The sequence below is a fragment of the Haemorhous mexicanus genome, chromosome 2 (assembly GCF_027477595.1).
Source record: "Haemorhous mexicanus isolate bHaeMex1 chromosome 2, bHaeMex1.pri, whole genome shotgun sequence".
Classification (NCBI taxonomy): domain Eukaryota; kingdom Metazoa; phylum Chordata; class Aves; order Passeriformes; family Fringillidae; genus Haemorhous; species Haemorhous mexicanus.
The window spans coordinates 41,991,194-42,003,183 of record NC_082342.1 but is presented as its reverse complement, the minus strand read 5'-3'; the positions used below and the strand labels follow the sequence as shown (position 1 = coordinate 42,003,183).

Sequence of the window (11,990 nt, the reverse complement as noted above, 5' to 3'; positions counted from 1 at the left end):
CTCTTTTAATTTTCACTTCTTTTAAAACACTAATTATAGAGTCTTCCTACCAGATCACTGCATATCTTATCAAAACCTTTACTACCCCTTGTACAGAGAGGTGTCACAGACAACACAGAGTTCCTGCACTTCTCCCCTTTTCTTCTCACAGCCATCACCTATGTTCCTGTGTGTTCCTACCATGTCCTGCCAACAGGATATGCTTAGCCTGTGCCACTGTCACTTCCATGCACAGCTACTCCTGTCTGTCTGCAGGAGCTGGCACACTGCAAAAAACCTTCCTAAAGATTTGGCCTTTCACTCAGAGTGCATCTGAGAAAAAGACACCTGAGATTTCACCATGGAAATGAGCTACCCACTCCATGGATGAACAAAGGTATCCAGGAAAGCCATATATGTACCCTAAACCAGGCAGACTTTACATAGAATTGGTTATAAAGAGCTATACAGGAACAGATGGTAAAGATTGACAGAGCAACTGAAAAGATATTGGTGTGGCAACTCTACAACAAATGTACAATAAATGTAAACAATTTAATTCCATAATGCTTATTTGAGGTTTTTCCCCAGAATCATTCATGTTAACAGAGAGATTCACAAAGTTTAAAAGTCTGCATCACTCCTATAGTTTCATTGAAGAGCCCAACACCACCTTGCTTTGTTACCACTTTCCAATGATTGCTTTGAATACCATCATGTATCTCCTTTCATTGGTCAATGGTAAATTTTTTTTACCCTTTCCTAGGTTTATTTTGATCATTGCTGAGAGTTTAGTCTAGTCAGCTTTTAACAGACAAATTCTTAGCCCTATCTTCTGCTTTAGCCTTGTGGCTAGAACCCAGAGAAATATGGATTATCTTCATACCATTTCATATCAGACAAAATATAACATTTCCCCTACTTTAAGCCAATCTGGTAATACCCCACACATCAGTGTTCCATTAGGCATATCAGCACTCATCCCTATGCTCTTAATCTTTGCTCCTCGCAAAAATAAGATTGGATAGCCACTGGAGAAGGGGGAAGGCTGCAGAATTGCCAGTGTTTTTCCAAAGACAGACTCTACATCTGGTTCTCCAGACTTTTGGGGTTATCACTCTGTTTCATACTGCTTCTTTTGTTGCAAAGTCCAGCAGTTCCTATACAAAGCACCACTATTACCACTGATTTTTTCTGATTGTGTTCTCAGTCAAAGAACATTATCATCACACTATTATTCCTCTCTATAACCTAGATTGAGCAACAGAAAATGGCTCTAAATATACCAGGCTTAGTATCTCTGAGTGTTTTTTTTACATTAACTTTAGCTACTGGAATTTGGGCTTCTTGGAAAAGCAGGAGGGATCAGCAGAACAGGAACCCAACAGAGATGGCCATGGTTGGAGGCAGGAATATACATGTTTTCATTGGATTGTTTACTGCAACAGGTAAGCTTTCTTAAAAGACTTTTTAAAATTCTTCTTAAAACGCATGTATTGCATAGATCTGGGTGACTTCTCTTTCAAAGGAGGTGAACTCCTTTAATGTCAGGGCAGATTTTGCCTATGTGTGACTTTAAAGGAGTATGGTTTCATGAATCATTTTGGGATGGATTCTTACAAACCTCTTCACACTGAGAAGAACCTAATGTTTATGTATATTCTCTTAAATTAAAGAGATTCATTTAAGAGTTGAGTTAAGAGTTAAAAGTTTAATTTAAGAATGACAAAAGAATACAAGACTTTTCATTAAGGAGGACTGTGGTCTTAATCGTGAACCAGTTTCTGTTATCCAACATAACAGAAGAATTTTACTCACAGAAAAGCCCAGTTCTGTGTGAAATAAATTGTCACTTATGGTGAGCATTGTTCTCACTCTTAAAGAGAGAGTTTCCCTCAACTTCCCTTTTCTCTCCTTGCTGCCTGGCATAATCTGAAATTTGCTTCCCAGACCTGTTTTTTGTAAAGGCATCCCCCAGTGATATTTGCATGGCTAAGACACTTAAATTATTGGTGTAGGTTTGTTATCTGATTGCATTGCCTGTTTGCATTTGTTTTCCCTAATGTCTATTTTCTTAGATCCTGTAAGTGATGCTCTTGAAGGAGGGCAATTCTACAAAGGCAATTCTGTTTCCTCTAGCAAAAGTCTTCCTCTGAGAAAAAAAAATATAATTAAAAATTACTATATTCAAATTGCCTCTAAATATTTAAACACTGAGCTTTTCCATGCAAACACAAATATCCATTCTTGAAGCTGGAAAATTATTTAGAGTGAGATTCTAATACTATTATCTATAGTTAGCACATCTCTCGATGGCAGAAAACTTTGCAAAGAAAATAGAGGTGTGATGAAGTATTTGTATGAGAAAAATGTTTACAAGTTCTCAGAGTGTTTTGCAGGGCTAGTTGGGAATATGTCTCTCAGTTCTGACCTTTCATCTTCCATGATTACAGCCACCTGGGTTGGAGGAGCATATATCAACAGCACAGCTGAAATTGTCTACCTGCCTTCAAAAGGATTACTGTGGGTCCAGGCACCTGTGGGATTTGCCTTGTCCCTTGCTATTGGTAAATAATTCATGTGATTAGGACACATAAGCTTTAAAAATATATCATAGGAGTATATTAAGATATGTGACAGAATATAGGGTACATTTTAAATGTGATTTTGTTTTTCAGTCTCCCATATATCGAGAATAAGCATTTATAATGCTGTCCTCTGAACTGAAACATAAGTTAGGGTAGCTTGGAGCTAGTGTAGAGTTTTGCCTACTTGTAGTAATTTATGGGACAAAAATCTTATATGAGGATTTAGAAGAATGTGTCTATTGCTTTTTTGTGCATATTGCTTCTTCCACATGGTCTCTAATTCACAGACTATTGAGAGTATTGGTATCTATATTGAGATTTTTGGTATCTAATTTTTTCCGTGGAATTTTTGAGCGATGAAATAATAGTATCTTGATTTTCCACTAAAATGTATTCTTCTAAGTAGTCTCGTCTCAGGATGAATGTGTCATGTATCCAGCTTATGCCATTTTGTAGCTGGTCTTTTTTTTTTTTTTTTTTGAAACTAAGCTAAGTGTGCAGTGTTCTATACCTGAGATGCCATTTCTAACTCTGAGAATTACTGGACTCATGTTGAGGTTCAGGTCTCTTGCCAAGACCAAAGTTGCTTTCAGGCCACACTGTGTTATACTATAACTCTCCTAGGGACACAGGATGATGAAAGCAAGGAGACCTGTGCAGACCTTACACAGGAATTTCTAAAAGAACAATAACCTTTATTCTCAAGTCAAAGAAAAGAGTCCAACTGACGTGAATATGAATCAAGCTTGGAAATATATTGCCAGGACTGCTTATGTGAGTAATTCCTACTAATGAAACTGAGGAGTGCAGGTCTGATCCTGCAATCTTTGCTCAGGTCAGTAGTGCCCAGACAAGCAGTCCTGCTGGCTTCAGGGTTAGACACAATACATATTCTTTACTTTTAATGAGATGGCTGCACATCTGAGGTCCAATATTTAGATGAAGGTGGGTTGGACTCTGCTCAATGTGCAGATTACAACAATATAGTTCTGGGAAGAGACAATGAAGCCACCAAAATGAAAAATGTAATCAGAAAAGGACCACATATCAACAGGTTGCATCACATGACCAAGGACAAAACTTTGCCTCCTTTTTAGCCAAATATGAGACTTCAATGCCTCAATTCGGCTACTGTCATCTTCCATGGGATGCTTTTCAGAAAAGCTTATTGGTTGGTCTTTGAGGATGCAAAGGAGATTATATATGGGTATCCACTGAGCTAAATCCCTGTTACAGTCACACAGGTATTTTGTGCCATCTGGGGTGCCACAGGGGGTGACCTCCAGTAGCCACTCCAGAAAGATCTAGATGTGCCAAAAGTGGACAGTCATATATATAAGCTGTAAGCAGATATCCTGTATAAGATGGGAACTCTCAAATGGATGAAACCCTACATTTAGCAAGTGAATTTAAACGCTGGTGTCTGGTTGGCTGCATCATTCTCTAGGGTCCATTATGTACAAATTCACTAGGTGGGTCTGATACACATATACTACATTACTCTTACCTCTTTTTTTCCTGGAATATAAAATATACAAAATTCTACCGAAATGACATTTCTTTCTGATAGGTGGCTTCTTCTTTGTAAATCCAATGAGATCAAAGAATTACGTGACTGTGATGGACCCCCTTCAAGAAACTTATGGGAACATGATGGGAACCTTACTTTTCATTCCACCACTGCTAGGAGAGGTGTTCTGGTTTGCAGCCATCCTGGCATCCCTGGGTAAATACTTGCTTTCCTGTGATATTTGTTAAAGGTCACGTGGATTGACAGAGTGTAGTACACCTTTGGGAATTGTGGAAAGCTGTGCTTCATGTCTCCTTTTGTGAGAGGAACAAGCATTTCTCATTTCTAGAAAATATATTTTCAGGTTTAAAACAAATAGTGCTATATATTCATTATATTATAATAGAGAATGCTTCCAATATGAATTTGTACCTTCCTCTTGCCTGTAGGAGAGCAGATGTAAAAAGGCAAATTGCCTTGGCAACAGCCATGCAGGAAGGTGAAGCAGTAAGGGCAGGAAGGAATCACGGGCTCCCTCGAGCTCCCACTGGGCACACTCTCTGTAGACTGCATTTTTCATACACTATGTTGTACTGGCAAAAGGGGAATAACACAACCTTATTTATCCTCTATTCTGCACATGTGTACTTGACTGCTGTCCTTGTCTGCAGGAGCAACAATGAGGGTCATCTTGGATATTGGAGGCTCTTTGGCTATCACCATCTCAGCCTGTACTGTTATACTTTACACTCTGCTGGGAGGCCTCTACTCTGTTGCCTACACCGATGTCATCCAGATGGTTTTAATTACCCTCAGCCTGGCAAGTGCTGTGCATTTCTTTGGTGTTTTTCTAACTAAAGGGAAAAGGGAAAAGTCCTGCTCTTCTTTTCAGCATGTCTGAGACAAAAAATAACTTCCTTGACCCGCAGTTCCCCTTTAGGAGAACATGTTTCCTGAAAAATATTACAGTCTTTGTAAGTCTTTGTACCTAATGCATTTCAGACAGTGTTCACACAAGCCACTGGCCTTGCTGGATGAACACAAAAAGGTCTGCACAAAAGTGAAGTTTGCAGAACCTGTCTAATGCCATCTTGAATGGAGAGAGATCTATCTACAGAAAATACCAATTAACCTGAATTACAGACTCATGGTCTTAATGATGCCATAAGCCAGAAACATACAGATTTAGAGTAAGGAAATGGGGAGAAAGGAAGACTAAGTCTAGGCTTAATCTTATGTTACTCAATGTTCTACATCTACCTTAAGTATCTGTTCTCCAAGAAAAAGGACACTGGGAAAATGATAAACAACTTCCATTTCTATCCTAGTGGATCTGTATCCCCTTTGCCCTGGTGAATTCTGCAACAGAAAGTATTTATTACACTGCAACCCATCAATCTTACCAAGACCCTTGGATTGGGAAGATAGAAAAACAGTATCTTGGAAGGTGGCTGGATGACTTCTTCTACTTGGTATGGAGTATTTCTTGGACAAGTGGTTGGGAGGAGAAATTTTGTGGGGACTTTCTGGAAAGTTTGCAAGTTCTACCAGCCAGGAGCCCTGCACTACATGGCCAGTTGACACGGGCTGGAGGTGTAAAATTGTCCCTCAGCACCCCCTGCAGCAACCTAAATGGAGTGGGGAGACCCAGGGCTCAGCTGTGGGATGAAAAGATGCAGTAGGGCCACTCCATCCTTTACCCAAATGGAGAAACGTACCTCCTGGTAAGACCATCCAGGCAGCCAGTTTCTATCCTGGCACATAAATTAGTAATTTCCTACCTTTTGAGACACTGGTCTTGCAGCCTCAATAGTGTGCTTTTAACATAAATATGTAAAATACCCCCTATTTGAAAAAAAAATATTAAAATGACATGACTGCCAGAGATCAGCAAGCACAGTGCGATTGGCTCCACTGTACAATACAACTTTTGAGTTACCAATATAGCCAAGACTCCAGGAGGTTGTTCTGCTCTTACTAAACTGATAATAGGGACACATAGAAGTTTGTCTGGTGAGGACAGAATCTTCAGATTTTATCTGATTAATTTTGTTTACTAAGAAAAGAAAATGATGGTATTATTTTTCGTTTTAAAAGCTGAATATCTAAGTGTCCGAGGTTGACTATATGATACTTTTATCCCCAATCGTCTTGTTCTGTGTAGATTTATTCACAAAAGCTGCATTCCTGAAAAACTTCCCTTTCACTTCCTCTGTGCCTGATTCACAATTCCAAACAGCCATTTTTCAGCTTTATCCATCTGCCAAACCATTAACCTGTTTTCATTAAAATTTCACATCCAATGTGAAATGGATGAAAACAAAGGAAACAGAGAATTCTCAACTATCAGAATTATTATCCTCAAGAGTTAGAGCTGGGCAACATTTATGCACTTGAAATGAGAATTTGATTATTTGAAATTAGAATTTATTATGGATGATGCCCTACAGGAGCCTGGTGAGTACCACTGGTAACCAAAGAATGTTTCAGGTGCTGGGGAGCATCCCGTGGCAGACCTACTTCCAAAGGGTGCTCTCTGCTGCCTCGACAGGACAGGCGAGGCTCATCTCCTACCTCTCTGGACTCGGGTGCTTTGCTATGGCCATCCCCTCGGTGCTCATTGGGGCAGTTGCAGCATCAACAGGTAAAACGAATCGTTTGTCTCTGAGTAACCAGTTTTGGCAAAGGTGATTAAAATGGGATCCAAAGAAGTCCTGACAGAGACTTCGAATTACCCCATCCCATGATCTTCGACATCAAGATAGGTGATCCGTCCAGAAAATGTGGAGCCCTCTGAGGTACACAGCATAACTGCTTACAGATGTTTAAACAGCCCCAAGACCTGCTTAAAACTATTTCCTTATGATGAAATTACTTCTCCCAGACCTTTTGCTGAGGAAAGATGAAGGCACACTCTCTAAAGACTTGTATAATCTTATTTTAGAAGAAATTTTATGCTTCCTTCTGTTCATGCCTTAGACATGTAAGACACAGCAATCTTACTATAGATTGTTAATAAGGTTCTTGCTTGAAGGAATCAAGAAGTTCAGTCCTGTAAACTCACAGTCTCCATGCAGGGAATCAGTCCTGTGTTGGCTGTGAGCGAGGGTAAAAGGGCAGCCAGATCACTGAACATTTAAGAAAATCAGCTGAAGTCATGACTTCATCCAATTCCCTTCTCCTCATGAGCAGTGTCTAGAGGTTGACCTTTAATTGAGTCAATTCTGGAATCACACAAAGCACACCCATTTCTATAGATGCTGCTGAGGAAAAGGGAAATTTTTGATCTAGTGGGAGTTACAGCATGCTAAAGGGAATCACAAAAGTTCACAAAAGAACCCAAAAAAGATCAAAGTCCTAAAATACTGAGTGGATCTCAGTTCTCAGCCCTTTGTGACTGGTCCCTGTGAAAAGATAATTTCAAAGCCAGCAGAAATGTTCACAAAGGATTTGTTGTGACTTTTCCTTGTTTTGTTTTGTTTTAAAGACTGGAATCAGACAAGCTATGGTCTTCCTAGTCCATCTGAGAGAGGGGAGTCAGCGATGATCCTCCCACTTGTTTTACAACATCTCTGCCCAGCATACATCTCCATTACTGGTTTGGGAGCCATCGCTGCTGCTGCAATGTCTTCAGCAGATTCAGCTCTTCTCTCCACTGGCTCCATGTTCGCTCACAATATCTACAGGAAAATCCTGAGGAAAAAGGTACCTGCTTGCAGCATTCAGTAGTTTTGGTGTCAGGAAAGACAGTCTTGTTTCAAGGCTATTTCTAAACCAGTCTCTGACTGGAGGTGTATGTCCTTCAGCTGCTGAACTGGTTTCCGGAGACAGAGCGCAAAACATAAGCCAGGGGTGTTCATATCCTTGGTAAGGGTACCAATACCCATACTGGTGAGCTTTGCTCATTCTAACAAGAATAGTATGAAATTTGGACTAAGGTATTAATGGAAACAGCATAAAACCATGACCCTTAAAACAGAGCCCCCTCCAGGGGTACCTGCCTTGCCTGGCTGCTGGTAGTAAGTGGTGCCTGAAAGCATTAAGGGTTTGGGGAGAACCAGCTCAGGCCAGGGTTGGACATCCTGCCAAAAATACTGTGTCTCTAATGCTGCAATCTCTGCTTTACAGGCTTCAGAGACAGAGGTGTTGTGGGCCATGAGGACCTCCATGTTGGTGTTTGGGGCCGGGGCTGCTGGTCTGGCTTTTTATTCCAGCTCTGTCTATGACCTCTGGTTCCTCAGTGGGGAGCTGGTGTACGCCCTCCTCTTCCCGCAGCTCTGCTGTGCCCTCTTTGCACCCAGCACAAACACCTATGGATCAGCTGCTGGCTTCTTGGTTGGGCTCCTGCTGAGGCTACTGGCAGGGGAGCCTGCCCTGAGCATCCCCCCTGTCATCCACTACCCAGCCTGCTTCCTGGTGAATGGGACCTACAGCCAGCTCTTCCCCTTTAAAACATTCACTGTGCTTCTTACCTTGGGGACAATCCTTGCTGTTTCACACCTGGCCAAAGCTTTGTTTCAGAACAACCTCCTCCCTCGCAGCTGGGATGTTTGCAATATCACAGGGGGAGCCGCCATCCTCATCCCCTTGCAGCAGGTGGAGAAACAGGAGCATTTGCCAACCACTGCACTAGAAGAGAACCACGATTAAATATGGGGTTTCGTTTGAAAGGCCACGGCGTGTTCAGCAGTTAGAGCATGGCACAGACAGCATCGCTCCCTGCTTTCTCCACTAATGATTTATTTAAATTCCTCACCAAGAAATAAAGAGGCATTCTGTTCATCCAAGGAGAATATGTGAGTGTGAAGTCAGCAGTGATGAAAGCCACATGGTGATGGAGCACAATCTTGTGGTGGTGACCATGGAACACCTTGGGCCCCAGCAGTGGTTGCTTTGAGGTGCCCCTGGCATTCCACCTGAAAGCAAAGCTATAATCCTGCTCCAACACTTAGGGTGTTCCCAAGTCACCTACTTTTCTGACCACAAGGGAAAGAAATTAATGTCTGATAGATTGGGTATTCTTGATTTAAAAAAAAAAAAAAAAAAAAGCAGAGGTGAGCAGACCTGTTTCCATTACACAGCAAGTGGTTTAGCATAATCATACCTGGGGAACACATCAAACCCCTGAAAACCCAAATTACTGAAAGCAGTGCAACTGCCACAGCAGTGCAGCAGTAATATCAGTTCTGTACCATTCCTTGTAAGCTTTACAAAGCTTTCCTTCATACTGCAAGTTTTTGCACGTCTCTCCCCACTGCAGTGGATGCCTCAGCCTGGGAATGTGTGAGACATCCCTTCTATAAAAGCTGGTAGGGCAGTAACAGGTAAGCAAAGTAAAGCAACAGCTCTTAACTATTCACAAAGAAAAATTTACATGGCCACTACTTAACAAAAACCAGATAGGAAAATAGAGGTGCCAGACAGACTATTGGAATTTTGTCTAAAACCTGTTAAATCACTTATGTCAAGCACAGCAATGGGATGGTGTGTGCAATACACAAACTGGTGTGTGAGAGGTCAGAGGACTGTGATGACAGAAAGGTGCTGGAAACTGATCCTAAACTTTCCTGCAGGGACACAAAATCCTAAAATGCTGAGGGCAAGATCCCAAAAGATTCAAGCCACAGCTGAGTACAGAAAATCCCCCAATACCTTGTCTGCATAAATTCTTAATGGCTTGGAAGACAAGAAACCCAGATAAATAGTGAGTTTGGACTTTAGCCTGAAGTCTGATGGACTGAGAACATGCCCCAGTGAGATGGATCATGAAGATGTGAGCTGAATTAAAGATTCAGGAGGATTCCACAGTAATGGCTCACAGATGGCTGTCATTTTATACTTCCTTCAGCAGCTGTGCAGCATCTTACCAGGGTCAGTTACAATCCATCAGGAACCACACTCACAGTACCTTTCCAAAGTGGTTGTGGGAGCTGCTGTGAGTGGAAACACCTGGCACTACTGAAAGGAAGATATTTACTGGCATGACCAAAATATCCTGCAGCAGAGTAACCCTTGCAGCCAAGTGAGCTGCTGAGGTGAAAACAAGGTGCTGCTCCAATTTACTTACAGCATGGTATGCACAAGGTGAGAAGCTCCACTGGTGCCACTGTGCATTACTGCAGCAAGCTCAGCAGGAAGCCACAAGACTCGGAATTGTACCAAGGCAACTGCCTTGACTGCCAGCCCTGCACTCTAGATATGGCTTTGAGGTTTCTGCTCCCTGTGGGGGATCATTCACCTCTTTTAAAATATCCATCCTCAGCAAGGTGGAGATTCTGCTCCTCCTCAGAAAGATTTCACATAACCTTATGTTTTGTGCTAGTGTTAGTGAACACCTGGGCACACTAACCTTCCAATGCACAGCCATCCTGTTGATATACTTTGTTAAACCAAGACCAGACACTCTCTCCTGTGTCTCTAGGGACTGCCGTGAAATATTAATTATAACGTGTCTAGAAAAGGGAAAAAAAAAAAAAAACTGGTTTAAAAATCAAAAGCTTTGCCATTGACTATGGCCCTAGGCTGTCACCCACGGGAGTCTTTCACACAGCAGTGATTTGAGTGGGAGCGTGTGAGGTTGTGCTTATGCAAGGGAGGCACCAAAGCTATCATTACCCCAGCGCCAGGAGAACAGGGCTCTCCTTAAAGCACAGTTGCTGGATGCTGATTTAAACATACTCCCCTGAGAGATTTAGGGGTGACCTAGTTTGTGGACCTGTCCATCCCCCTGTGTGGGGCAGATCAAAGCTGACATGCTGCATTTGTACAGGGCACAGACCTGCTGCACGACCCCAGATAGGAGTGAAACCCCAATGCCCTCAAGCCAAGGTTATCGCCCTACTTCCTCACCATAGAATCATAGAATGCTAAGGATTTGGAAGAGACCTTAAAGATCTTAAAGTTCCAAGCCCCCTGCCATGGGCAGGGATGCCAGTTACTGAGGTGGGGTTGTTCAGGGCCCCATTTAACCTGGCCTTGAACACCTCCAGGGCACTGGGCATCCACAACTTCCCAGGGCAACCTGCTTCTGTGCCTCACCAACCTTTGAGTAAAGATTTGGTTTTTAATCTAAAAATACCCTCTTTCATTTAAAAAATACTGCCCCTTGTCCTGTCACTATCTGTTTATACAAAAAAGTCCCCTTCCTTCGTTTTTATAAGCCCCCTTAAGGTATTTGAAGGCTGCAATGAGGACTCCATGGAGCTTTCTCTTCTGCAGGCTGAGCAACCCCTATTCTCTCAGACTGTCTCCGTAGGGGAGGTGCTCCATCCCTCTGATCATCTTTGTGGCTTCCTCTGGACCCACTCAGCACATATTTCCTGTGCTGGGACCCATAAGCTGGATGCAGCACTGCAGGTAGGGTCTCACCAGAGTAGAGCAGAGAAGAGGGGCAGAATGCACTCCCTTGCCCTGCAGGCCACCGTGCTTTTGAAGGAGCCCAGGATCCATTCCACACAGCAGCTCTGACAGGCAAATGCCTACATCTGGAGATACCTTTCCACTGTTGTGCTCAGCTTCTCCTGCTTTTACCCTGCAGAGACCCAAAGTTTGAAATTGAAGCCTTTCTGTGCTAACAGGTTTGGCATGGCAGGCAATAGATCCACAGCTTCCTGAGAGAGCAGTGAAGGACACTGCTGAAGAGTGTCACCACTGCCACCATGATACCACCCAGCATCACCACAGAAACTCACAGAGACTTCAAACGTGAGAGTCTTTGCTGTCAGGGGTATCTGGCATACTCAACCATACTTTGCCCTTGCAAAGCTTCCCTAAATTTCATACCACTAACAGGGCTCTGCTTTGTGTGAAGAGAGGAAAATGGCAAAAACACAATTACTGTAACTCTCACGAATGCTTACCATCTCCCATCCTAATATGACTCTCTCCTCCGAACATCCCCCAGCAAGCTTAAA

The 11,990-nt window shown here is 42.5% G+C and overlaps 1 protein-coding gene across 1 annotated transcript; it reads left to right on the top strand.

Moving 5' to 3' along the window:
* Positions 1–1,249: 1,249 nt before the first annotated feature.
* On the top strand, positions 1,250–8,732 carry LOC132324267 (high affinity choline transporter 1-like). Its single transcript, XM_059840362.1, has 8 exons — positions 1,250–1,427; positions 2,433–2,546; positions 4,138–4,293; positions 4,749–4,897; positions 5,406–5,549; positions 6,568–6,721; positions 7,565–7,782; positions 8,206–8,732. The coding sequence occupies exons 1-8, from the start codon at positions 1,250–1,252 to the stop codon at positions 8,725–8,727; spliced, it is 1,635 nt and encodes a 544-aa protein (XP_059696345.1). The 3' UTR covers positions 8,728–8,732.
* The last annotated feature ends 3,258 nt before the right edge of the window (positions 8,733–11,990 follow it).